This window comes from Pteropus vampyrus, unplaced genomic scaffold (assembly GCF_000151845.1).
Source record: "Pteropus vampyrus isolate Shadow unplaced genomic scaffold, Pvam_2.0 Scaffold174, whole genome shotgun sequence".
Classification (NCBI taxonomy): Eukaryota; Metazoa; Chordata; class Mammalia; order Chiroptera; family Pteropodidae; genus Pteropus; species Pteropus vampyrus.
This window is the reverse complement of record NW_011888955.1, coordinates 1,005,517-1,017,706: the sequence shown is the minus strand read 5'-3', so window position 1 is coordinate 1,017,706 and position 12,190 is coordinate 1,005,517. Positions and strand designations below refer to the sequence as shown.

Genomic DNA, 12,190 nt, shown 5'->3' with positions numbered 1-12,190 from the left:
TTAGCCAAAGGAAGTTCATGTTCAAAAACTGAATTTTTTTATTTGATTATTTTGTTTTTATGAATTGGTATTAAGCCAGGTTTCCCAAATCTTAACGACATCATTTTTTTAGGCATAAATGTTTATACTGCCTCAGAACACAAGCAGTTTCATCATCATCTGTTTCTTTCATTTCTTTAACACATCCTATTAGGTTTTGAAGTTTTAGTCTACATCTTACATGAGATTCACTATTCTTCCTAGATTTTTGTGTTGTCGGCTTATTACCTTCTTTGTTTTCAGCTGAATCATTGAGGAAGATGTTGAAGTAGGCTGGATTCCTGATGTTCAGCTCCAGCTGTGGCCAAAGTTAACCTGAATGGCAGCATTAAAACTGTTTAGAAAGCCAAGAAGAGACCATGTGTGAGAGCAACATGGTATCATAAAAAGCATGGCCTTTAGACCTGGGCAGTCCTAGGTTCAAACCCTGACTTTACCATTTACTCTTTGTGTGTGGTCCTGAGCTGTTACTAACCTCTCTAAACCTCAGTGTCCTCATCTGTATGTATCAGGGGACCCTAGCAGATCCCTAACCCGATAGCTGTTAACAAGGTTAGTAGGTTGCCAACCAGCCCCTTGTGGGGATTTATTCCTATGTTTTTTTGGCAGGAGGGGGGAGCAATGTTTTGAAATCTGAGAGAAAGAGTAGTAGAATTGCTGGTGTTCAGAAGCAACCTGATAGGATAGAAAAGCACTGGACAGAGAATCATGAAACTCTTCTTAACAAGTAGCCGTGTGGTTGTGGGCTGGTCAGTTCACTTCTTCTAACCTCTCTTTCCTAATTCATAAATGAAAAGAGTGGACCACATGCTTGTGAGTGCTAAAGATTTGAAGTTCAGGGTCTGTTCCCAGTTGTTATTTAATTCCAAACTACGTGCCAAGAACTAAGTGCTTTAATGCAGATTATTTTTACTTAACTTTCCCAGCAACCCTAAAATATTAATATCTAGCTATTAATATGTAATATTTATAGACAGTGAAAGTGAGGTACCTAGCATGGTGTCTGCACAGAAGAGGCACTCAATAAATGTAAGCTGAATGACTAAAGAAAAGAACGTATCAGTTCTTTCCAGTCACAGCCATGGAAATACAGCAAGTAGGTAGAAATGAGTGAAGGCCATCTATACTCTACTAATAGATCCAGAAGTAAAGGCCAGAAATAGCTAGAGGTTTTGTCTTTAAGCCATTCACTAGGATTTCTATTCATAAATATCTCTTTAATGTTTTTATAAAACAAGTTTCATAAAAGGTTTTATAGAAACGATTCTTCAGACTCTTAGAGACGGAAAGGACCTCAGACTGGTTCGTTAAAATCCCTCACTGTGCAGACAGGGAGCCTTATACTCAGGGAGGCGGTTTCCAAGCTCTGCTGGGCACTGCTGGAGCCAGGGCCACGTCCACTTCCCAAACGGCCTGGCATCGGATACTGTCCCGGGAACATTCTGAGTTTCACGAGAGACAGTGCTGTTAAAGTGCATGGAATTCCTTCAGTATCCAGGCGTTGGCACCTTTGTACCCTTCTGAGAGTCGACAGAAGGGGACCGCAGGAGGAAGTCAGGAGCGTTTCACAATGCAGGTTGTCTCTTTCTGGATTGTGATGTCATGGAAGTCCTTTATGAAAAACACTATAGTGTTTGGAAATTTACCAAGTTTATTTCCCACCCCCTCAGGAACCTGACAAATCTGTCCCTGTGACATGTATGCGCGCGCGCGCACACACACACACACACACACACACACACACACAAAACTGTGCGTCTGTACTAACTGGTTTTTAAGTAGTTCTTTAAAAAATACGATAGTAAAATAACACTCTGTCTTTGCTCATAGCACACTGGCTGAGGTACCGATCCCAAAGGAAGCTACCCTGGAGAGCGTGTTCTTTTGAAGATGACAGAAACTTCCAGGGCACTTGTGTTTTCATGGTAAACTTCCTTGCTGGAATTCACAGTCAAAAGAAAAGAGGAAAATAAGGCTTTTTTTATACAGTAATAAAATTGTTGGAAAATATTTGGTGATAGAAAAACTTCAAAGAATTATATGAAGGCAGGAATGCTGTAGTACTGAGTTTATTTTTCTTAACCGTTAGTGCTCTTGAGTCTTTCATTCTCTTCTCTATGAAACGCCCTAAAACTGAAGTTGGCTAGGAAAATACTAACTCTCGGCAACAATAGGCCTGCCGTGTGCGTTAAAGCCTTCTCGTACATTTTTAAATCAAAGTTTTTCTGATTAAAATGTTCTGCTACTGTTTCAAATTCTTTTCATTCCGAAGAACTCTATTAAATTAGGTGTAATGATTTTAATGTGAAGGAGGGAAGCCATTTCAGTTGCTAAAAACAATGGTAACATTTCAGTCCCTAACAGCAAACAGCTGTGATCCAGTTCACATGAACATGCATGTGAGTGACATACTCTGACATTTTATTTTACTTTATCCTGTTTCATTTAAAAAGCTGCTGATCATAACCAACTGAATTGATCTCCTGACCCCTTAGCAGAACACGACTACAGTTAGAAAGACATGGAGCAGGAGGTTTCTAGTGGAAGGGACAATATTTACTCTTTAATACAGTATAGAAATTTACTTCCAGTTAGAAAATAGTATTTTGGTTTGATACTGTCACATTGACAGTTTTTTACTGGTAAAAGTAAAACTTCCTAACATGGTAGAAAAGGCTTTCCCATCTCTGGCTCCACGTTTCACTAGCATCGCCCCTTATCCAGCCTTATTTCTCTGTGCTTAATAAGTAGGGTATACAGACTACGGTTGTCTCTACACAGCGAGGTAAACGCGAGCTCATTTCCAGGCTGCCTCCAGATGTGCGGACTGTTGCCCTGTAGACATTGCATTCTCAGCTGAGACAGGAGAAAGAGTAAGACAGGCGGAGGAGCGTTAGAGCAGAAGCAGGGTTCTTGGCTCCTAATTTTAGACCCACAGCGTGAGACTGGGCTAGTTTCTTAGCTCCTCTCATCTAACTTCCCATTCTGTAAATGAGGGGAATTGATCTAGAATATTTCACAATAGTATAAATTCTAAAGTTCTTTTAGTCTGATGGTTGTGAACCAAAGAGAGTGTTTCATTATGCTATTTACACAGTACTTGTAACTTGTGTTTGGCAAAATAATAACTCGTTCTTATTATATTCAAAATATTAATATCTTTTTGCTATGCTTATAGAGGACACTTAAGTAAGCATCGGGGTGTGGAATTGTACAAATAGTATAGTCTAATACATTCTGATAATTATGATCACGAACCATATCAGTATGTACATCTGACAACATGATGATTTTTCTGTGTTGCTGTGTATCTGTTGGGGCTACTGTAACAATATCATAGACTGGGTGGTTTATAAACAATAGACGTTTATGTCTCACAGTTCCAGAAACTGGGAATCACTTCTTGGCTTTTTGGCTAAGATCAAGTCTAGAAGATGAGAAGTCCAAGATCAAGGTGCCGATAGGGCTATCTCTGTGTCCTCATACGGGGAAGAGGCGACATTGCTCTCTGGGGTCTCTTTTATGAGGGCACTGATCACATTCATAGGGGTTCCATGCTCATGACCAACTCACTCCCCACAGGCCTACCCCCTAATGCCATCACACTGGAAGTTAGAGTTCCGACATACCAATTTTAGGGGGCTAGACACATTCAGTCACCAGCATTATAAGTTTAATGCTTGAGAGTAGAAGTCGGAAAGTATTCCTCCTGCCTTTTCAAGGTAAGGGAGAGAAGAAGAAAAGGTTGATTGCGTTTAGGGAGATTTTCCGGTATTTTATAGAAGAATGACCTCCTTTCCCTGGTCGTGACTTCGAGATGCCTAATGTCATTAAGCAGGGTGGAATCCGCTCCGCCCCCCAGCCCGTCCCCCCGCCCCCCCGCTGCCACCAAGAAAGGGACTTGGGTAATTGTTTTTATTCGTTACACTTTAGATGTGATTGTGCCAATGCATTAGAATCCAAGTGACATGTGTTTGTGATTCAAAGTATTGCAAACAGGCATTTAAATGGGAAGCCATTTTAGTTTTTTAAAACATGAAGGGTTTGTAGCCATCAGTTCCATGGGAACTCTGTTCTGATTGTGTAAGGTGTTTCTGTAGAGGTAAGGTAGGTACAGTGATCAAGGGAAGTGTCCACCATATTGATTTTTTTAAATTCTCAAGTGACGTAGAAAATATGCAGATGCTCACAAGAAATAATATTTTAGCAAGACCCTGAACAGGCTCCCTTCGTTGCAGTTTTGAGTCTGGAGAATGGAGCTAATGCTGTCAGTCCACTTCGTGTTTCTTGTGTGTATATTTAATGTTCTCATTGTTCCAACATATATTAGTTCCAAATCAAGGCAAAGTATATTTATCTGGAAGCAGTTCCAGTGTAACCTGTAATCTAAGTCAGTTCTAAATGCTTTTGTTCTCTTACTGTATGGTCTTGATAATATCTTATTTTGTTAATAGCAACAGCTAATATTAACAAGCCTTTATCATATGTCGGGTAATGTACTTTATTATGCAGTATTTTAAAGGTAGATGCTAATATTAGCCCCATAATTCAGATTCATGTATTTATTTAATATTAGCCCCATAATTCAGATTTATTTGTTTGTTTGTTTGTTTTTTTTATTTAACTAACTACACTAAGGTTAATAAGTGCTATGAAAAAAGTAAAATAGAAGCGCAGTAAGAGGTTAGCAGTGCGCTCCCTTAAATAAGGGTGTTCAGGCAAGGTCTCAGAGGTGGCATTGAAGCCACACAGAGTTGGAGAAAAGTACACCTTTCAGAATGAAGTAAACTGCTTGAGGTCACATCGCTGATTTGTGGTGCATTAGCAGAGCTGGCACCACTTTCCTATACACTGCTTTCATATGTTATTTGCAAGTGAGAGATGGTAAAGGAAATGTAATGAGGGCATCTACGTGGGTGACAATTCACGTCCGACAGTTGTGTGCACATAGAACCAAACTGCTAAGGGGAAGGGCTCCAGAAGCCACCGAATAGCACAGTCAGCTCCCGGACGGCCCGGCTGTGCTCCCCTTTGGCCTGCTTCGTTCTCACATTCCTTTTCTCCCTTTTCTTTTCTATTTATTGTGCTAGTGCTGCAGCTTCTATAGCAGTTCTTCGATCAGCCGTTTTAAAATAGGACATGACGTTGAATTTATCTTTTTTTCTTGACTTTTCCCCATCCTGTTTCCTGAAATGTCACTATCTCCTACCCTTCCTAAGTTGTCACTGAAATGTGTTTCAAGATACTACACAATGCTGAATAGTAAGCACATTCTTTTTGGGTCAGAACTATAATCTCTTAAAAATAGCTTTTCCTCATTCTTTGCCATGTGTACCAAATCTTCCTATTGAAAGCACATCATATTGAGAAGCCAGGGAAAGTCCAGAGCCAGGGTTGAAATCTAGCTCTTCTGTTTAAGGGACTTAAATAGGGGCACACCCTGTTATTTACCTAATAATACTTCAGTTAAGCCACTGAAATCTTTCTACGATTTTACTTACTTTGTTCTTAGTTTTGAGGAATTTAACCTTTTAAAGCATAATTTCCTAAACATCCTTCGATGTCTTTGTGAAGTGCTGTGATCGGTTCGTTTGGAGTGGAGTCTCCTTGCTTGCTCTCCTGGCAGAAGCCTGGCACTCTTCCACCTTTCTCAGAAAGCGAGCTGCCTGTTCTTCTCCAGAATTGAGCATGTGGAGGTCGAAAGTATTTTTCAGAAGAAAAGGGGTATTCAAAGCAATACTTCCCTAAGCTTAATAAAAAGCGGTTGTGGCCAAGAAACTGCAGTGATGTCATCAAGTTTTATCTTGCATAAGCAGCAGAGTGAGGAAATTCCAGAATTAATAAGTCTGCCGGTACAGCCGTGCCCTGAGCTGGAAAGTTCACAGTGTTCTTTTCATACTCACAACTGGACACTTTGCTCCACATTAGCCTTTGTGAGAATAATTGGCTCCCTCCATTTCCAAGCTGCTAAAACATTTATAAATGGGTCTATTTAGAAAATGTAAAATTTTAAGCGGATGCAATAAATGGTCACTTTGACTAAAAATTGTCCGTATTTGTACTTCATTCTGTAATAACCAATAATTAGTCATTTTTAATTATCAAATCCTTTCAAATGTTGAGTTAAGAAATAGAAAATACTGGCTTTGAGAAATGATCGAAGAGAGTGTAGAGTTACAAACCAAGAACGATTATTTTAAACATAGCTCCAGTTATTAATGGCACTCTGGTTGTTATCTAGAGAACAATTGTCATGCACTTCTGTCCACTTTATTTCCTCTTCTTTCTCCCTTCTTTGTCCTTATAGGGGAAACAAAAGGAAGGCTACATTGATCAAAAGGGGGCACGATGCTGTGCAGAGAGATGAGCAGATTTAATAAGAGAGTACGCTTCTGCTTTTCTCTAATTTTATAATTAAGCGTGCATATTGCTTGTTTTATTTAATTCACTTTCAACACAGTCAGAAAGTTCAGCTTTTTATGCTTAAGAGTGCCCGAATGACTTTGGAGGCTGACTCCAAAATATCTCAGTTTATACCTCTATTTGCCTAATTAAAATAATGGGAATTTCTTATTATTTTGTCTAGACGTAATAAAGTAGTTTAAAGCTCAATTTTATTCTGAAAGAGCAATAATGAACATGAGTTCTTAGATCGTGAATTTTTTTTTTTTTTTTACGCCTACAGCACCTGGTCTTCCTAGGTGGTCTCCCATCCAAGTACTAACCAGGCTCGACCCTGCTTAGCTTCCAAGATCAGATGGAATCAGACGTGTTCAGGGTGGCATGGCCATAGGCTAGATTGTGTATTTTAGAGCCAGGCTCACCAAGTTCTTCCCTTTTTGAGCTAAAATTAAGCTAATTCACTTTAGTGCTCTGAGGCTCGATTTTCTTCCATAACACCTTCCCCACAGGATAATTACGAAAATAGAATAATATTAAAATATGTATTAAATAGCGTTTATAAAGCAGCGCGTATAGAGCTTAGCGTTTAATAGTCCATCAACATATTTTCATCTCTTTTTCTTTTTAATTTTCATTCTCCTTTATTTCTTTTTTCATGAATACAAATGTGGGTGGAAAAAATGTCAGTCTTTCTGCTATTCTAAATAGACTATCAAATTTCTTCAATTCTAGATTCCATTTGAAAGATTTAGCTGGTTTTTAGGTCAGTGGAAAACCCATTCACAATTCCTTTTGAATTCTTAATTTTATAGCAACTGGAATGTGAAATTTAGTCATTGCTAGAGGTATCAAAACAGCTGAGCTAGAATTAAGAAACACTTCCAGGAAAGCAAGAAATATAATAGTGAACAGAGGATTAGCCCATCATTTTCTACCCAATACTTAGGATTCTCCCTTTTTAAATAGTGCTTTATGGTACTGTGGAGTACTGGTCTATAGCTAACATATTTTATTGCTGGGCCCCTTTTTGGTGGTTGACAGAATGGTGATACTGGGCATAGAGTTTATTTGGAGATAATTGAAACCATGCAGTAAAATTCCAATTTAATGAAAAATAGTAACTCATTTCAAACTGCTAATAAAAAACTAAACCATTTCAGCAAAATTCATAAGAGAATATGACTAGCTTTTATTTTTAAAATATTAAAATGAACAAAAAAAATCGCATGATTGGAGCCTCATATCTAGAGTTTATCATAGTTGCCAGCGTTATTATTTAAAACAGGTAACACCAAAACATAAATAAAACTAACATATCTTAAAGACATATTTTAAATTATATAAATTATCTACAATGATAATATGTATAAATACAATACATCGATATTGTTACTTTCTAGGGGTTGCATTTTTCATAAGAAAAAAAATTTTTAATCTCTCTACTTAAAAGTCTAGAAGATGATTAAAACCACCGCCAATCCCAACACTACGTACAGATTCTTTTGAATAGGCAGCGTTGCTACTTGCCATTTTCCTTACGCTATTATTCATGCTCCTTCTTCCTATCTCCTGGACTTAATCTGGTAGATAGTTTTCTGTGGATGGAACACTTGTCCATTTAACATCCATCACAGAACCCTCCACCGAATTGAAATGGGAAGACTTGCTATTTACTTCTTACCAGTTCTGTGTTATATGCTTCCTCAGCCATATTTTAAGATATATCTATAACTTTGTATTAGCTCGAGTCTTTTATACCAACATATTCACATACTTCATAATACATGCTTCGAGTCTTTTGTACCAGCATATTCACATACTTCATAATAGATATTTCAGATTTGTTCATGTTCTTCTGTTTCTTGTCTTTGTTTATGTTTTATAGCATCTACTCCTTAGTACTTAGATTTGAGCAGATTTTAAAGATTCAGCAAAGACAACTGCCGATTCAAATTACTCTCTCTCCCTCTCTCATATACATATATTTATATGTATGTTAGTATGTATTTTACTTGTTATGCTTCTAAAAATGTATACATAAAGTTGAACCTAATCAACATATAGCATTGGGATGTGTTGAACCTGAATCGTGAGTACACCGTGGTCCTTAAAATGGAAGGAGCATGATGTTCCTTGAGTCTTGACTGTGTTTCGATTCTAGATTCCATTTGAAAAACTTATTCAGGAGTAGCTCACATGAAAGGAAACCAAGATGAAACCTTTTGCTGTCACTTATTCTTCCAGACTTCCTCAGTGAAAAGGCAGGATTGTTTAGACCAGGTGAAAACAAAATTATGAATAAAGACAAGTGAGTTAAAAGTCTTTAAAACAAGATTCTGAGTTGTTTATTAGTATTTGATCTGAGATCAAAAATGCCATCAAAGGAAACTTGCTAAATCGCTATTAAATGATCGCCGCTAATGAAGAGTGTGAGCGGCCTGGCGGATCAGTGGACTGATGAAACAGCAGCATTTGTGTTCAGAGGCGTTTGTGGCACAGGCTCCTTTCTTCTCATAAGTCTTCTGATTCCGGCACGGCGGTACCCTCCGTAGGTTCTGTCGTAATTACTATGGGAACATTCTCAGACATCCATCCCTTCGGGGTCCTATTAAAGGACCGTCTGCCAGAGAGAGGGTTGGAAAAAGCCATGAACCTGGAATCTCTGAGAAGTAGAAGCTCAAAATCTGGAACCGAGAATTTAACCATTTTTGATGCTTTTTCAAAACCTCCAAATGGGGTGGCAACTCTATGGGAAATGAAAAGAAAAAGAATATATTAACTGATTTTCTAATTTATTTGCTAGAAAATAACAAAACTTAATTCATGACTTTACAGGCATGTTATGCTATAGTCTTAGCAGGGTTTTCAGTCTTTGACCTCTGAGACAGGCATTTTCGTTTAAGGACCATGCCTTTATGACAAAACAGATATTTGATAACAAGTTAGTGTAAAGTCCCTTTGTATGTACTCTTAGTTTGGGATTAAACTAATCTAGTCATTGAACCGTGAGATCATCATAAAAATTGTTCGCCTGTGCCTTCGCTAACAGTAGCTCCCCTGCTTAAGATATTTCCTCCCTGCCCTTACTCCACCTCTAAGTTCTAACATCCCGCCAGCTTTCCCAGCCCATACCCCCTTCCTAAGCCAAATTCCTATAGCATTGATTGTCTTCTGTCAGTCATTCAGGGCTTATGACAGAGTACTTAGATGATCATTAATCTCAGAACTTAATCAGGAACTTCAATTATCATTCAGGCGCTTTATGACTATTAAACTTCAGAAGGCAAAGCAGTAATGAGAGCTAGCAGGTAGGGACCGGACGCTGTGCACTGGCCGCTGTTTTAAGTGCTCCTCAAACTGTATCAGTACAGGAATCACCCTGGGCCCTTATTAATGTGAATTGAAGAGTCTTTGACTCAAATTTGATTCAGTTCGTAAATAAAACTTCTCATTCTTGGATGTCCAGGATGTCCAAGACAATATTTTTTCATTTTAGAAACTTACCATTGTGTACAATTAATTTGTTCATTTTTTGACTCATCCATTTATTCTTACAGCAAATAACTGATCTAAGCATATCTAGACACTACTATGTGCCAGGAATTCGAAGCTGAAAGGACTTTAGTGGATCTTAACTTCAGTGAGCTCACAGAGAAGTAAAGAGTGCAACGTGAGAGAAAGAACAGCGCACTGTGGAATACGGTAGTTACTCTAAGGGAACAATATCCAGAATGCAGAGGAGCTTAGGGCATAAAGCACCAATCTGCCTGGTGGGTCAGGAAACGCTTCTTAAGCTTAGAGCCTGGGGACCAGCCCCGTGGTGTGTAGGGCTCAGTTCACAATGAAAACTCGGGGCCCTTGTTTAAAAAATGGTTAAGAATTTCAAAACAGAGAGCAAAGCATTTAACCAAGCATGGCCCTTCTGGGTGGGGCTGTGCCCTTGCCCAGGCCACACATGTCCAGCCCTGGGAGTTTAAGGGTGTATGGGGACAACAGGCTAGACTCGGACATTTCTAGACTTAGGCTGAATTTGATCACTTAATCTTGTGTTTATGAATTCCCAAAATGGATTTTACTCATTAATGTAATTTTTACTGAATTAAATCAAAGAGGAAATGTTTCTCTGCTGTCGGAATTCAATATTTGGGTTTGGCATTTAGCACATTCTTTATTCCCTTTTTGTCTGGTTCTGTGCTGTTTTTCCCTCCCAATTTGTGGGTCGTTTTCTTCTCTTGTTAATGAAAACATTCCCTTCGGTCCCATCACCCATCTCCTACCTCCTACCACTGATCCAGTGAGAGATTGCTGTTTGGAAAGCAGAATGTTCTTTTCTTTGGCACCTTTGAGCCTACATCCTGTTTATTTGAATTTTTGTTGCCCTCGGCACACAAAGTAAAGAAAGCCCATGAACAGAAATGTTAAGCATTCAAGGTGAGAGACTACTGGTAAGATATTTAAGACTTCTGAAAATAGTTTCAAGTTTTAGTTAAACTTAGTGAAGCAAAAGTTTCCACTAAAAGGTTTGGAACATTCTGCTGAGAGATAACCATGTATTCCTATACCATCCATAACATACATTCTTCCAACATAGATCTGACTTAAAATGATTTTTACACTTTTTCAGCTACACAGTGAATAATAAGCCCATTCTACACAGAATCACAGTTAATAGATGGTTTCTTGTTTATTTTTATTGATAAGTAATGGGATTGCATTTGTACAAATTAATGGTGCTGGATGTATAATACACCCATGATAATTACTGATTATAATGTAAAGAACAATGTAAAACAATTGTGTAGGAATTAAAATAAATTATTCTACTAAATACCTCACATATGTAATATATTTGAAGGTACTTAACCATATAATCATAGAACTTATTTTACAGATGAGGAAATTAGTACAAAGAGAGGTTAAGTGACATAGTCAAACATACAGCTTTCTAAAGCAGAGCTGGAAACCTTGCTCCTAGCTTAATTTTCCTCACGTTACATGGGTTTAATAGAGTATTATTTGAATATAGTATAATAGTTAAATATAGTCAAATGCAAAGTTACGTCAACCTAGGGACTACTGGGCGCCAACTCCCATCTGGTCATTACCCCTGCTGAATGCTAGACTGCATCTCTCCCTCTCATGCTTCATCAGCAATATCTGATAATTATGTGTGATACTGCAGGGCCACCTAATAATACCATTTTACTCTTCGCAAAGGACTTTGGGAATATCGTTGATTAGAGTGGGCCTCCAGCTTCCCTTCTCTGCCACAATTCAACCCCTTCTTAAATTCTGCGGTACACCTTGTTTATGCCATAGGTGTATTAGAGAATAGATGTAGTTCTAAGACTCAGCATTACTACTAATAATGCTAAAAGTATTAGATGAAGTACTAGTAGACGTACCACTCATAATAGATGTAATACTAATATTATTACTGTAGTAGTGTGTGAAAACTCAAAGTTTCATAGTACATTAATGTAAAAGTATTAAACATGATCACTATTTTAATGCAGCTTTTGTGGTATTCTTGTGTAAACCAAGGATTTACTGCTTAATTTATTAATTTTTAGGCAAATAGTCACTAAGCAGCCTGAACACCAGGTCTACATTTTTGTAGTTCTGAGACAGCATACTGGAGATATTTTACTCTAAAATGAAAATCAAGTGATCAAAGAATGGATGACTATTAAAAGATATTTAAAACCCCATGGAAATTATTTTAAAAATGGATAACAGGGAATAATAA

General features: G+C 38.0%; 1 protein-coding gene, 1 long non-coding RNA gene and 1 pseudogene across 6 annotated transcripts in view; 1 reads left to right on the top strand and 2 right to left on the bottom strand.

The window, feature by feature from the left end:
• LOC105299161 overlaps positions 1 to 12,190 on the top strand; it is a 70,537-nt gene that overhangs the window by 8,067 nt on the left and 50,280 nt on the right. For all 5 annotated transcript variants that reach the window (XR_896502.2, XR_002782914.1, XR_002782912.1 and 2 more), the window contains exon 3: positions 1,870 to 1,964. This is a non-coding gene — a long non-coding RNA (uncharacterized LOC105299161). The remainder of the gene's footprint in view (positions 1 to 1,869; positions 1,965 to 12,190) is intronic.
• LOC111746096 lies at positions 6,716 to 6,834 on the bottom strand (annotated as a pseudogene).
• Positions 8,791 to 12,190, bottom strand: part of MYOZ2 (myozenin 2) — a 25,490-nt gene continuing 22,090 nt past the window's right edge. Inside the window, exon 6 of the mRNA XM_011370771.2 lies at positions 8,791 to 9,187. Coding sequence (XP_011369073.1) covers positions 8,953 to 9,187 — 235 coding nt within the window. The 3' untranslated portion in view covers positions 8,791 to 8,952. The remainder of the gene's footprint in view (positions 9,188 to 12,190) is intronic.